Source organism: Trachurus trachurus (assembly GCF_905171665.1).
Source record: "Trachurus trachurus genome assembly, chromosome: 3".
In the NCBI taxonomy this organism is placed as follows: domain Eukaryota; kingdom Metazoa; phylum Chordata; class Actinopteri; order Carangiformes; family Carangidae; genus Trachurus; species Trachurus trachurus.
The window spans coordinates 19,233,213-19,249,176 of record NC_139893.1 but is presented as its reverse complement, the minus strand read 5'-3'; the positions used below and the strand labels follow the sequence as shown (position 1 = coordinate 19,249,176).

At 41.3% G+C, this 15,964-nt stretch overlaps 1 protein-coding gene across 1 annotated transcript; it reads right to left on the bottom strand.

The window, feature by feature from the left end:
- Positions 1-390: 390 nt before the first annotated feature.
- dpep2 (dipeptidase 2) lies at positions 391-15,256 on the bottom strand. Its single transcript, XM_083999769.1, has 11 exons — positions 15,174-15,256; positions 14,679-14,836; positions 14,422-14,548; positions 14,124-14,253; positions 13,503-13,677; positions 4,793-4,862; positions 3,911-4,087; positions 2,259-2,343; positions 2,079-2,154; positions 1,313-1,448; positions 391-935 (listed from the first exon to the last, which is right to left on the bottom strand). Exons 2-11 carry the CDS (start codon positions 14,831-14,833, stop codon positions 726-728), a joined length of 1,341 nt encoding a protein of 446 aa, XP_083855895.1. The 5' UTR covers positions 14,834-14,836; positions 15,174-15,256; the 3' UTR covers positions 391-725.
- Positions 15,257-15,964: the final 708 nt, after the last annotated feature.

Sequence of the window (15,964 nt, the reverse complement as noted above, 5' to 3'; positions counted from 1 at the left end):
GTGGGGAAAAAAGCACAGGCATGTTTCAGCCTGGCCAAAAACTTGCACTATAATACACACTATCTTTTGTAAACATCCATAATGTTTTATTATGCTGTAAGATAAGATAAAATAAACTATTTGTTTATGAATCCCCTATGCTATGTTGTTTAGGTCTACACAGAATGAATGTTTTTTGTGATATAAATATCAGGGTAATGCAATAATAGCCAACATTATACCCTTGCACAACAATTTGCTTTCAGCATCCATATCCTCCAATTGTTATTACTGGCCAACAAAAGATTTTAAAAAATCTCAAAAATATACACTTCAAACAACTTCAAATAGCAAAGTGCTATCACTGCAATTTTATTGTCAGTACTGGATCATTATTATCCACCACCATATAGATGTTAGGACAGTTATAACAAAGTCAGAAAGAAATTAAATATATATAATATATAAAACAATACATTTAAAAATAAATGGTAAAGTGCCTTTCAGAGGAATGGTGATCTATATACAGATGTAAGAAGAAACTACCTCTGAAATGCAGCTTCATACTGTCTGCTTCATGTTAAATGCTTTGTGTGCGATTCCCCCGAAGTTACCGTATCTTCTCTGTCCTGTGAAGTGCTGTGCTGACCTACAAACGACTACAGCCAACTCATTAAGCTCCTTATCTATATTAAAAATGAGGCACTTGAAAAGAAGGAAGTGCAACTGAAATTCTAAATATCCATTCAATTGATTATAAACAGGCCTAAAAGCAGCAGAACTGTGGTCCGGAGTAGCAAACTTGGTGGTCTGTATTGGGCTGTGGAAGAGGAAACACGGTCTAAGAACGGCCCCCCTGGGTGAGGACGCCGTAGGACAAGCCGGCAGGGGTTTTGGACCTCCTCTATGGGGATCTGGACCTCACTGGGCGGGGTTGAATTTAGCTCATTACGGACCTGAGGTTAAATACAGTGAAACAAGAGAGGGAAGCAATTAAAAAAAACTTAATGACATAGTAATCTGTTGACATTCTCTATACAGTACAAGGAAAGGTTTTTATTAACCATTTATTTTGATTATTACTGGATTAATCTTGTAAGGTCAACAATACTACTCTTGAGTCTGAAACTGTTATTTTGAGCCAAAGGAAAGGGCTAGTTTAGTTACTGGGCTGGTTAGTTACCCCTATGTAGTTCTCTCGATGCATATCGGTTAACTTATTGTTTTCTACAGCTGTAACTCTCATAAGGCCAGATCATGGAGTGCAAATCAGTTATCAGTTCCTACCCTTTATTCATCAGGGGAAGCTGTTCTTAAAATATATATCACTCACCCGCTCAACCTCTTCGAACACTCGCAGGAAGTTCCTTCGAAGGACATCAGCCAACTCTGGTTCAGTCCAGTTCCTCCGCAGGAGTTCCTGGATTAGGGCAGGATACTTTGACACATCCTCTAGCCCCTGAGGGAAGCTGTTGACAAAACAGACAAACACATTAATTTTTATTCACAGATGTCCATTTTGGAAGAGACATCACAGTGTGCTGGCAGTTTGGTGTTACTTCATAAATTATTTGTCACGATGAATAAGTAACAACAGTAATAAACATATGGCTTTTAATTCGACTTGTTTTGTGACGTTCTCATTTGGAATTGATTGTGTCTGTATGTAGCAAACAACACAAACAATTCTACAGCAGATCTACTGCAGCAGCTCTTTCTTTCTGCCTTTTAGTTGTACAAAGTTATTGATTTTTACCATTTTCAGGCTGTTGGCAGCTGAGATGGCTAAATTGTTGATATTATGACAGGCTAGCAAAAGCACAAAATTGATCTGGTTCAAGAAAAACCTCTGAAATATGTTGTCTGCCTGGCAGCAGCCAGAGTGTGAACCTGTCCAGGACGAGAGCTTTGTCTGTTCTTTCTGAAAATACGTGTAAGTCCTGTTTCTTAAGATTAACATCCACACTGGTCATAGAACACCAAGAAGCACTAAAGTAACTACAGTTGTGTAGATCTGCTGTCTGCAAACTATGTCCATCGGCTTTTGTGCTTTCAGAAGACTGTACTGTACATTGTGTTGACTAATGAACATTTCTCACCTTACGGCGCCTTCAAAGTCCCCTCCGATTCCTATTGACTCAGCTCCAATCACCTTCTTAATATGATCGAAATGGTCTGTAAAAGCCATGTGGAATAACAAATCATCTAAGTTATAAGATAAACAAAGTCCCAATTGACTACACACAAAAAAAAAAAAATACTCAAATTGGGTGCCTCACCTGCCACATGAGAGATGTTAGCTTCAGTCTTGCAGGAAACAAAATTGTTGTGGAGATTCACCATGATCAATCCTCGCTTATTTTTCTGAAACACAACACAGGTCATTACAGTTTTTCTCAGCTTTGGTACATTTCTCAGATCAGAATTGAAATTCTCAAAACTACTTGTTCAATCTTCACATCATTGTGTCATTGTGCACATCAAAAAAATGTTGCAAATGCTTTGGTACAGCCATGCAAATGATTATGTACAATTCTCTGCTGTTTCCTACATTATCAATTGCTTATGTTATGTTGATCAAAATGTATTATAATGAGTCTCTGTTGAATAGTTTCACCCCCACACTATTTAGGGATTAGTACATGCAAAATGGTTGAACAAGTTGTCATAATAAGTCAAGCATATTTCTATACATTTCCATTAGACTTTTTTTTCTCAATCTGTCCTGAATTGGTAAATTGTTCCAAGGTGAATCTTGACTTTCTTTAATGAAGGGAAATGTGTGAAGCATTAGATCAATGATCTCATGAACCATCAACTGGCAAGTATATATATAGCCGGAGCACAACACAATGTTACAATGTCTGACAATGGAAGGACAAGGAATTGGACTACAGCACTGCATGTACAGTTTTCCATAAGGAGATTGTCCTATTGTCCTATTTCTACTTTTGTTTTCTTCTTTGTGCTATGCAGTGATGTCTTTTCCTTTCTGTATCGCAATGACATGGTCTGTCAACAAATTACAGTACAAACAGTAAAAGTGTAAATGTGAATCTTGTCCAGTCTCATGCAATCAATCTCCCGCATACGCTAAGGTGTAACTTACAATTTACAATAATTGTCATCTTACTTGGACTTGTCATTCTGATGGCACTGACACGTTCATTGACACAGATATTTACTTTTGAGAGATGAACTACAGTAAGGATTTTGAGCAAGAGACTGGCTTTTGCAGGTAATCCATAGTGTTTTGTTATTTGTACGAATTGTTTTGCAAATGTCGAGGATGATTTGAGAAATGTACCAAAGCAACTGAGAAAAACTAGCGTAACAACACAAAAAGACATGGTGAAGTGAAAAACAAAAAAAAATGTATGAATCAATTTTTTAGACACAAACTACTTTCTATCTTGTTTATATCCATTGTTTGTATTGGCAGATGTAGTTCAGGTTTTTACTTCTTCTATTGCAGACACCATGAGTTCCATGTTCCAACATGCCTGCACATAAGGCCAGAGCTGACAAAACTAGATAGATAGATAGATAGAATAGATAGAATAGATAGATAGATAGATAGATAGATAGATAGATAGATAGATAGATAGATAGATAGATAGATAGATAGATAGCCTGAAAACATAATGCCTCTGCTCCAGCAATAGCCGCAGTTGGAGGCACAATCCAAAAAGTACAAAGTGCAGCCAAAAACAGTTTTCTGGAATGTGATAAATGAAACAACTCTGCTGAGTTTACCTACTACCTTCCCCAAATGTGTCTAACAAAGAGAGCACTTTGCATGTTCTTTGTCAGAGGTGTAAATAAAAAAAATATAATTGAAATAAATTAATCAGTGGCTTGACTGATAAGATAGTCATTTAATCAAGCAACTAAGTGGGCAATTAATCACTCAGCAAATTGGCTTTCTCACCAGCTCATGTAGCAGCCAGTCAGGTACGTTGCGGCTGTGGTTACAGATGGAGTAGGAGGATGAATGGCTAAAAATAACAGGGGCCCTGGAATGGTTCAACGCAGCCAAGGCAGTGTCCCAGGAAGTGTGGGAGATGTCCACTATCATTCCCAGTCTGTTCATCTCCTCCACCACTGCCTTGAAAACACATTGAATTACCATCATTAACCATTTATAGTACCATAGGAACAAAGTACTGTAAGTCAATTCAAGTGACAGAATTTGATGCTTAAACATACATGGGTTAAAGGCACAGGACAGCACTATAATTATGTTAAAATTAGCTGTTTATATTGTAGAGCAGCAGAGTTGTAATAAACAAATACATGTTGAAGAACTCACAAGTCCAATTTGGGTTACAGCAGTTTCTCTGTAAACATCCACTTCTCAAGAAAACATTTAGTATGCACAGCATATTTCTTCAGCACAGCCCATTACTGGAGTTCAGTCGTCAATATTTGACTTTGCTAATTTACCACCACTATAACAACCACAACTACCTCTACTACTACTGTTATACCAAAACCACAATGATAAAATAACAATGAAAGTGACAGTAACCTATATTTCCCTCATGTCCTCGACCACCAGAATCTAGTCAGTTCATCTTTCAGCCCTGATAGATGTTCTAATTTAAAGTAACACACTATCTCCCCGAGATAGTGTGTTCAGAATGGGATAGATGGATGTACAGACAAACAAACAACCTGAAAACCCAACGCCATTGGCCCTGGCTATCTCTGGTATGGAGGCATAAATGTGCTGCAAAAATCTACTGGTAGTTTTGTACAAAGTGATACATGAAACAATTCTGTAATTATTATTACGAATGTTTAAGCTTACCTTCCCAAAATGTGTCAGGCTGTTATTCTGTCTTTGATAGACACTGTACAGTTTTGAAGATGATTCAGCCCTACATTGAAAGAGAATCAACACTGTTTTTGAAAATCTTGTCAAGATTTGTATTATGTAAAAAAAAAAAAAAATTCTCAATATTGTTGTATTTAGGACATCTGAATGGGGTTATTGTATTTTTCATATGACTGGGGCACATTCCAATAATGTGAAGTTTTGGAGAAGGTATACAAACAGGTTCATTTGCATAAAAGAAACAAATATATACAAACACGTTTGACCTTTCGATTCAGTCAACCCAGTAAATAAATATATTATTTACTCTCTTTAAAGTTCCATTGCCACTGCCAGCCAATTAATTCATATAACTACATTGAATGAACCATGTAGGAGAAGATTTTGACAAAATATTCAAAAACAAACAAACATTGTATTACGGTATTACATCATTTTAAAACAATATTCAGGGTGATTCTCTGAATTACCAGGGTGTATTGTGTAGGAGGCCGTAAAAATGCATTTCAAACATGTTGTATATAGTGTATTAGTATTATTTTTTCTTATTTTGTTTCATTTTTACTTATTAACTAACTGTTATCATTTTAGAATGTTATGAGTTGTGGGGCGCGAGGCAGTGGGCTGTTGTCATGGGCTTCTGTTGCTATGGAGCAGTTACAGTAGCGACATGAACACAAAAGTTGTCACTGTGTATCTCTCCGCCCTACAGGTAAAGAAATAAGTTAGAAATAGTAAATATTGTTGTTTATCTTGGGTGCTGTTGCTTGTTAAATGTGTGTGAGTGTTAGTTTTACCATTTTTAACCGTAGTTCTTGCCGTTAGTGTAATTAATTAATGTTTAATGTTTTGTTGTTGTCGTCGTGATGAACGTTATATGTAGAGTAGCCGTTGTAACTGTTTTCGTTAGTACCGTAGTCGTTGTGTTGTTCTGTGATTATATTATATGTGTGAAATAAATGTTGACATGGAGCAGTTACAGTAGCGACATGAACACAAAAGTTGTCACTGTGTATCTCTCCGCCCTACAGAGGCGTAACATTTTGGAGGCACCGCGCTGGGATGAGAAGGCTTGAGGAGCGTCCGAAACCCGTAGGAGAGCCTCTCGTCTATCATCCCCCAAACTACCCAGGCAACAGAACGGAACCTGACGGAAGCAACGGCGGCGGTTATCGACGGCGGTGGTGACGTACCTGACGCATCAGAACGGAACAGGACGACGGCAACGGCAGCGGTTATCGGCGGCGTTGGTGACGTGTATCCTGACGCATCAGAACGGAACCCGAGGAAAGCAACGGAGGCGGTTTACCGGCGGCGTTGGTGACGTGCATCCTGACGTGAGCAAAAGACACCACTAGGGAGCAGCGAGGACCAATTAAGCCAGATAAATCCCCCTTTTTCATTGCTTTTGCCAACTCATCTGATGAAAATGGAATCTGAATTAGAGAACCTGCAGCTGGAAATTAAAGGAACACTGTATAGGCTGACTGTTGAGCAACTGATTAAAGTGTGCAATGCACTGAAGATCTCAGGATTAGGAAATGAATGTGTAGCTGGTAAAACACGTAGCCAGTTAATTTCACATGTTACAAAATACCTGGAACGGGACGAATTGGCTGATCTGGAAGATGAGGGCATGTCTGATCTTCTTATTGCCCAGGTCATTATTAACAAAATACAAATGACCAAAGAGCAGAGTGCAGGTGATGCTCTGAATCTGAGTGAAGAACAGGAGAGCCTCCAGAGGGAAGTAGAGGCACTAAGACTGTCACTGCGAGAAAAGGAGAGAGCAATGCATGACCTGATGGTGAATAGCCTGACCCCTCCTCTGCATTCAAACGTTCCAGTACAGACCATGGCTCCAGCATCACCAAACGGCTCTCTGTGGCGCAAAGACTTTAAGATATCAGGCCTAATAGGGGAGCCTGGACAAAAAGACAGACTCACCTTCTCCAGCTTGGCCAGGCAGATTGAAAATGGGCTCAGCAAAGGATACCCAGAGTCAGAAATCACAGATGCAGTAATCCGTGCCATCACACCAGGTCTGCAGTTAAGGAGTTACCTTGAAGGGAAAGAAAACCTGACATTGCCTGCCCTTCGTAGAATTCTGAGGTCTCATTACCAAGAGAGAAATGCCACAGAACTGTACAAGCAACTCACTTCTGAAGTTCAGAGTAATAAAGAGACACCCCAAAATTTCCTGATAAGAGCAATGGACCTGAGACAGAAAATTCTGTTTGCTTCGCAAGAGGTTGAATCAAGTCTCAAGTATGACCCAGCACTAGTCCAGAGTCTCTTCATGCATACTGTTTTGACTGGCCTGCAAAATGACAATGTTAAAAGTGATCTCCAGCCTTATCTCCTGCAGACAAATACATCAGATGAGCTACTACTGGAAAAGGTGAACACTGCATGTGCTAATGAAAAGGAGAGACAGGATAAAAAGAAACATTCAGCCCCACCACGAGGAACTCATGTGAACACTGTCCAGTCAAGTGAACCCCGAGTTGAAAAGAAAAACATCCCCCAGCACAGTTCAGCCACTGTTTCCCCTGATCTCCTCTCAGAAATTAAAGAACTGCGCTCTGACATGGTGTTGCTGAAAGATCTGAGAGCTGAGGTTTCCCACATCAAAGAAGCTATCCAACAGTCTGCACCTGCACCCCCCCAGTCATCGTCTTGGAACCCTGCACAAAACTACATGCAGTTCTACCACCAGCAACCGTCAACAGCAGCACAAGAGTACCGACCAACACAGGGACCTGCACATGTGAGGGAAACGGCGCAGTTCCAGCAAAGGTTTGCACCCCAGCGATCTTACCCAGCACCACGTCCACGCTCCAGGTGTTTTGCTTGCACACAAGCAGGAGAAGAATACTGCCAGCATTGCTTTAGGTGTGGAAGTAGTGAACATTTCCGTGCTGGATGTAAAATGCCAAGACTGCCAAGACCAGAGAGGGAGAGCTCTTTAAACTAATGAGAGTTGCTTCCATGGGACAAGGAGCAACTTGCAGTTCAGAAAGGTCCCACTATTGTGCACATAAAAGTTACTGTAAGCCACATACATGTGCAGCTATTAGGGAACAGGAAAATCAGTCATGTGGGGAGTCCAAGCTCAGAAGAGTTAGTGACCAAGTTAAAACATCCACTGTGAGGGAGTTGGTAGGAAACAAGTGTACAATCAGGTGTTTCCTGCATCAGCAGCAATTTCAGGCACTTTGGGACACAGGCTCACAAATTTGTGCTATAGATGAGATCTGGAAAGAGAGTTACTTGCCTGATGTACAGTTAAGAAATGTTGCTGAGATAATTGACACAACTAACCCCTTGCAAATAGAAGCAGCTAATGGAACAGGAATGCCATACATTGGTTGGCTTGAAGTGAGCTTTAAACTCACTGCTAATGATGAAGAGTTGTTTATACCCATGCTAGTGTTAAAAGGCAGTCAACAGCCTTGTCCCATCATTGGGTTTAATGTCATTGAACACCTAGTAATAAACAAAGTACTGGATCGGTCAAGACACAGAGACAAAGAAAAACTTTTGAAGACAGTAATGATAGCTTTCCCTCAACTCAGGAAGAATAAAGCAAAAGCCTTTATTAGTGCAGTGAGTGCAGGGCAGCCACGTGAATACACTGTGAGGACAGTAAATGAGAGAGTCAGTGTGCCTAAATGCAGCTCTGTCCAGATTGAGTGTAGGGTCCAGGCTCCACCTTTTAAGGAAGACAACTTTTTGATTTTTGAGCCTCAAGTGAACCCACAGTGGCCTGAAGGACTTGAATTTTACGACACCTTGATATCAGTAAAGGCAGGAATGACCCCAAAAATTGTGGTCAGTGTGCAGAATTCAGCTAGCTGTGACATTACTTTGCCAGGAAGAACAATTATTGGCACAGTACAGTCAGTTAGATCAGTTTATCCTGCCGACATCTTCAGGTCAGATTGCCCATCCGCTGCATCAGTCCACCAGATCCAAGCTCAGAGCTCCAGTGAGGACACTGCCACCTGTGACCAATGGGACCCTCCTGTCAATCTAGCTCACCTGAATGAACATCAAAGAAAAGCTGTTAGTCAGATGCTAAGAGAAGAATCACAATCATTCTCTAAGTCAGATGATGATATAGGATGTGTGGAAAACCTGCAGATGAACATTTCACTGAGAGACAATGAACCAGTGTCACAGGTATATCGGTCAGTCCCAAAGCCTTTATACCAAGAAATGAAAGACTATTTACAGGACCTGATAGCGCAGGGGTGGGTGGAGAAATCCACTTCATCCTATTCTTCCCCCATAGTCTGTGTGAGAAAAAAAGATGGCACACTCCGCTTATGTATCGACTACAGGGAACTCAACAAAAAGACTCATCCAGATCGCCACCCCATCCCCAGAGTACAGGACATCATGGACAGTCTGGGTGGGAACACACTCTTTTCATTACTGGACCAGGGTAAAGCATACCACCAGGGGTTTATGGGCAAGGACAGTAAACATCTTACAGCTTTTGTAACTCCCTGGGGCCTGTATGAGTGGGTGCGGATCCCATTTGGACTCATGAATGCGCCTGCAGCATTTCAGCGCTGCATGGAAGAGTGCTTGGAGGGATTGAGAGACAGAATATGTGTGCCTTACCTTGATGATGTTCTCGTGTTTAGCAGAACATTTGAGGAGCATGTCAACGATGTGAGAAAAGTACTGCAGCGTCTGAGAGAGAATGGAATAAGACTAAAACCAAAAAAATGTGACCTGTTTAAAGAGCAAGTACGGTACCTCGGCAGGATTGTGTCAGCAGAGGGCAGCAGGATAGATCCCGCCGATACTGCTGCAGTGACAGCTCTGAAAAACAAACAGCCACGTACTGTCGGTGAGTTAAGAGCAGTGTTAGGGCTGTTGAGTTATTACAGACAGTATATTAAGGACTTTTCAAAAATTGCTAGCCCTCTGTATGACTTGCTCAAAGGACCTACAGAAACCGAAAGCCTGCAAGATAAAAGGAGGAAGAGGCAAGCAAAGCGAAACAGCAAAGGAGTTCCATCCAGCAAACCTATCGAGTGGACAGATGTGCATCAGTCAACATTGGAGCGGTTGATAGACTGTTTAACCCAGCCTCCTGTCCTGGGCTTCCCGGAGTTTTCACAGCCATTCGTTCTCCATACTGATGCCTCCAATCAGGGATTAGGTGCAGTATTGTATCAAAAGCAGAATGGAAAGCTCCGTGTAATTGCATATGGTTCTCGCACTTTGACTGTAGCTGAGAAAAATTATCACTTGCATTCAGGCAAACTAGAGTTTCTTGCTCTCAAATGGGCAATCACAGAAAAGTTTCGTGATTACCTGTATTATGCACCATCTTTCACCGCCTATAGTGATAATAATCCTCTCACATATGTACTTTCTACTGCTAAATTGAATGCAACAGGGTGTAGATGGGTATCAGAACTAGCTGATTTCCACTTCACAATTAAATATCGCCCTGGTAAAGAAAATATTGATGCAGATAGCCTGTCTAGGATGCCCATAGATATGGAGATATTCATGAAAGAGTGCTCGGAGGAAATGTCACATGAGACAATTGGTGCAGCTTCACATGCAGTTGAACATCAGGACAAATCCAGCGTGTCATGGTCCATGGGCATCTCAGCAAGTTGTGCAACAGTGACTCTTAAACCCCCTGTCACACCGCTAACAACAGACCAGATCAGAGAAGATCAGAGGAATGATTTGGTTATTGGGCCAGTGATTCAATGTAAACTAACAGAGAAAAAGCCATCAGGTACAGAACTGAAACAACTCTCCTCCCAAGCCATCCGTCTTTTCAGAGAGTGGGACAGATTAGAGATGAGCACAGATGGAGTGTTGTACAGAAAAACAGTAAATAGAAAACAGCTGGTCTTACCAGAAGTACACAAGAGTACAGTGCTGAAGGAATTGCATGATGAAATGGGCCATCAAGGTGCAGACAGGACAATGTCACTCATACGGGACCGGTTCTACTGGCCTTATATGCAAAAAGAGGTAGAGGAGTACGTTATGAGAAAATGTGTGTGTCTGAAACAGAAGAAGCCATGCCACAACACCAGAGCTCCTCTAACAAATATTGTGACAACACAGCCGTTTGAGTTGGTATGTATAGACTTTCTTCATCTTGACCGGTGCAAAGGTGGATATGAATATATCCTTGTCATTGTTGACCATTTCACACGTTTTGTGCAAGCATACGCCACTACATCAAAGTCAGGAAAGACTGTTGCAAACCTCATCTTCAATGACTTTGCCCTGAAGTTTGGTTTTCCCTCTCGCATCCACCACGATCAAGGAGGAGAGTTTAACAATCAGCTGTTCAGCCAGTTAAAGCAGCTCAGCGGAGTCACTGGGTCGAGAACAACACCTTATCACCCGATGGGGAACGGTCAGGTGGAACGGATGAACAGAACGTTGTTGCAGATGCTTAGAACACTGACTGAGACACAGAAATCAAATTGGAAAGACTCCCTGAACAAACTGGTATATGCTTATAATTGCACACAATGTGAAGTGACTGGCTACTCACCATTTTACCTTTTGTACGGAAGGTCACCAAGGCTCCCGGTCGACATGTTCTTTGGACTGCATGCAGAGTCAGGCTCTAGTGACCAGCGAGAATATGTGGAGAAGTGGAAAAAGGGCATGGAGGAAGCCTACGCCATCGTGAACCAAAATACCCAAAAAGCTGCAGAAAGGAGTAAAAGGTATTATGACACAAAAGTGAGGAGTTCAGTGCTGCAACCTGGAGATCGTGTCTTAGTTAAAAACTTAACACCCAGGGGCGGAACTGGTAAACTCAGGAACTATTGGGAGGACATAGTTCATACAGTAGTGAGACAGATGGGTCCTGATCTGCCAATATATGAAATAAGACCAGAGAAAGGTAAAACCCGCTCCAGAGTTCTGCACAGAAATCTGCTAATGCCCTGTGACTACTTGCCCTTTGAAAAACAACCAGAGCTTGTTAAAAATGACAAGGGGAAACAAAAAAGGGAACGCCAGCCTGTATCCAAAGCTCAGGAATCTGATGAGGAAAGCGATGATGAATATGAACTGCATTACAAGCCACTTCCAGATCCCAGACTGCCAGGAGAAAGGAATGAGACAGAGACTGAATCTGGGACTGAGCATGAACAGGAGCACCGACTAGTAGAGGACAGAGTTGGAACACCAGCTCCACCTCCATCACCAGCGCAGTCTTCCCGAGGAGAGCCGCCGGAGGAGTTGAGTGCACCTGCTGAAAGCCTGCCTGGAGAGGAAACAGACTCACCTACAGGAAACGTGCCTGATGAAGCCTCTCCTTCCTCCTCGTCGAGTGCTGCTGCGGAACCTGAGGAGACATCATATCAGCTACCAGCAAGACAGAGACATCCACCGAGACGTTTGACGTACGACCAACTTGGCATCTCTTCCTGCTACAGTGTGCAGCCAACACCTCAGATGTTGCCTGTGTACCACGCACCTGGACTGGCCCCATGGCTGCCACCGCTCCAGCCATACTATTTCCAATCTCCTTCCATGTATGGACTCCAGCGAAATGTGAGCCTACAGACTTAACAAGTTTGACTGTTGCCACGGACAACATATGGACTGTTCACATGGACTGTTGCCATACACTAGACATGGACTCTTTACACTGACTGTTGCCATGAACAATTACAGTATGAACTGTTTACACTGACTGTTGCTATGAACAATATACAGTATGAACTGTTTACACGGACTGTTGCTACAGTATGAACTGTTTATACATGGACAACATAAGGACTGTTTGCACAGATTGTTGCCATGGACAATGAATGTACTTTTCACAAGCTGTTGCCATGAACAACATTATGGACTGTTTATACACGGTGTTGCCATGGACAAGTCATGGACTTTCTACAGCTGATGGACTGTTATGGACTGTTCACACAGAGACCAGTCACAATGCAGGGACATTGGTTCTGTGAATATGGATTCAGTGACCTTTGACCTTTACTACTTGTGCATCACAGAAGATCGTCAGTTCCAAGTTGATAAGAGAATGTAAAAAAAAAAAAAAAAAAAAATGTGGAAAATTGTCTTGGGTTAATTTGTCAGTGTTAAGTTCATGGTAATGTCGGGACGACATTATATTTTGTTGGGAAGTGTGTAGGAGGCCGTAAAAATGCATTTCAAACATGTTGTATATAGTGTATTAGTATTATTTTTTCTTATTTTGTTTCATTTTTACTTATTAACTAACTGTTATCATTTTAGAATGTTATGAGTTGTGGGGCGCGAGGCAGTGGGCTGTTGTCATGGGCTTCTGTTGCTATGGAGCAGTTACAGTAGCGACATGAACACAAAAGTTGTCACTGTGTATCTCTCCGCCCTACAGGTAAAGAAATAAGTTAGAAATAGTAAATATTGTTGTTTATCTTGGGTGCTGTTGCTTGTTAAATGTGTGTGAGTGTTAGTTTTACCATTTTTAACCGTAGTTCTTGCCGTTAGTGTAATTAATTAATGTTTAATGTTTTGTTGTTGTCGTCGTGATGAACGTTATATGTAGAGTAGCCGTTGTAACTGTTTTCGTTAGTACCGTAGTCGTTGTGTTGTTCTGTGATTATATTATATGTGTGAAATAAATGTTGACATGGAGCAGTTACAGTAGCGACATGAACACAAAAGTTGTCACTGTGTATCTCTCCGCCCTACAGAGGCGTAACAATTGCAGGTATGTGTGAGGGCCATGGAGCGGACTCCAAGTTGATAATACATCCGTAGAGCTGGCAGACTGCTGTCAATGGAGTGCCCTCCCTCGACACTTATCATACATGCTATTTTGTGCCTCAGCTCAGCATTCTTCAGCTCTGCAGTGCAGACAGACATACATGGGTTAGGATTAAAGCCTCAAGTCAAGAAAACAGACAGTACATTAGCTGTTTTAAGAGTGCATTGTCATTCATTCTGATAAAAGCCAGTGAGATGTGCACAAATATTTTTGTTCCAAATCACTGAGTAACTATACATTTTATTTTTCTGCCAAACATGTAATTAGGCAACTCTTTTGTGTTACTTCTCATTAGATCATTGTAATATTCGTTCCCTTTTCCCAAATATGGACTGAAGATAAGTTATACAAGATGATATACAGTATATATTCATAGTACACAAAACGGTTGATGGGTGTGTTTTTCTTGTCCATAAAAGAATATACACACTAAACCATAATTCATTGATTGTAATTGATTAATTCTTGTCTCTTCAATGTTTTGTACATATCTTGTCTGTTATCTCCTTTTGGAGTGTACCATACCCTGGGCAGATGTGACCAGCTCAAAGGGTTGATACTCAGTGCACATGCGTCTGACCACATCTATCTGTTCCAGTGTGAGCCTCACAGCATCCTTCTCCTGGGCCCCACACATCACATAGACAGCAAACATCTGAAAAGGGGAGTGGGGAATGAAGAAGGAGAGACATTTGAGTTACTGAAATGACTGTTACTGTAGAATCTCTCCACAACACACATTTGGTGATAGAGCCACATAGTCTTCCTTGAACAGGGCTACTCTAAGACATTTTTTTACACTCTGACAAAGACAATGGGCTACCTGTGCCTGTACATGGCCTGCTTGGAGACGGGTGATGTCAGTGGCCACTTTGCTGAAATTATGCAGGTCAATTTGACTCAAGCGATTGCTGTGAAGTATCCTCAGCTGGAGAGCTAGGTCATTATGACTAACAGATGGAGAGAGAGAGAGAGAGAGAGAGAGAGAGAGAGAGAGAGAGAGAGAGAGAGCAAAGTGTCAGGATGGGGAAGCCTTTTAATTTCCGGTAACGTGTTTTTGTCTCGGCAAACATCCCTTACCCGTCAATAAGAGGATATCTGGACATCAAGTCATGCACCCTGTCTCTCTCAGAGTATCCAGATAGGAGATGACACAGAGAGGACAGTACCAACAGATACCTGACGCACTGTATACAAAAGCTATAAGCTTGTATTGAAGTCTTCCTACAGGGCATATTCTAAAGAGAGAAAACATTATTACAATATAAAAACGCACGCACTCAGACACAATATTAGGCTACAGTTGTAAATAAAACTTGGGATGACTATTATCATCTGCCCTATATCAATGCATAATACTCTAAATACACGGATCTATATTAACATGCCCCATAGTATGACAGGATCGTAGACAGAGAAACACACTAATTTAAGGTTGTTCTGAATTCAGCCGGCTAATTGTGTTCCCACTGGACAGAAAAAAACTCCAATTATGGATGCTCATTTTCGGCAATAGATTGTTTTATCAACAAAACAGCGGGAAACAATTTACTTTAAAGTACACAACAGACTTACCGAGCAGGTTTACCACTTTGTTGAACAACTGCATAAACAGTACGAACTTTCCAGGTCTACTCCCCAGACAAATACAGCGCAAGCTATGAGCGCAAGTCTATTCAAACCTGGCAGCTGCACTGGGTGCTGCGTTTAAGTGAGTCGGAAAAACTAACAACCCCCCACCCTTTGTTTTCAAAACCTGGAGGTTTGTTAGTTGTGTTATTAGTGATAATTACACATTACACATCTCACGTCTCAAGTGATAATAAATAACACTAGAAGACTACGTAATCAATCAAACTACACAGCATAACACGACATTCATTGTTTTATTTATGAAGCCATTTACCCTGTGTAGCCTCTCGGAGCTAAGAACTACAGGAGCCCTTGAAAGCACCGTTAAAACGGGGACTGGATGTCGCCATCTTCTGGCCAGTTCGATACCAGCGTTTTCTTTTTCTTCTTCTTTTTTTTTTTAAATTCACATTTTACACGTTTGAGGTGATATTAATTCAGGTCAGTCGGATATAATGTTGGTGTTCAGTAAAATAACTGACTCGTCAAAAGATCTAGCCGAATTGACAGCTTTACCTTCGAAAACAGGACTCCTCTATTTTATCTATTGAAAATGCTAAGTTAACACTGCAAACTAGACTGTAAGTTAGCACAACATGGCACACGGTGTTGACACTGACAGCATTGGCCGAAGACACTTGTATGTATTTAATTAGTTAATATTTTGATACTCCAATGAATATATAATAACTTTGGGGAAAGAAATTCAATAAATAAGCTACAGTACCACTATC

Coding starts and splice junctions, on each gene's coding strand:
- dpep2 (XM_083999769.1), bottom strand. CDS start 14,833: ATGCCCTGTAGGAAGACTTCAATACAAGCTTATAGCTTTTGTATACAG. Junction 13,678..14,123: donor GCTGGTCACATCTGCCCAGG/GTATGGTACACT, acceptor TCTGCACTGCAG/AGCTGAAGAATGCTGAGCTG. Junction 2,344..3,910: donor ACTGGCTGCTACATGAGCTG/GTGAGAAAGCCA, acceptor GTTGTGTTTCAG/AAAAATAAGCGAGGATTGAT.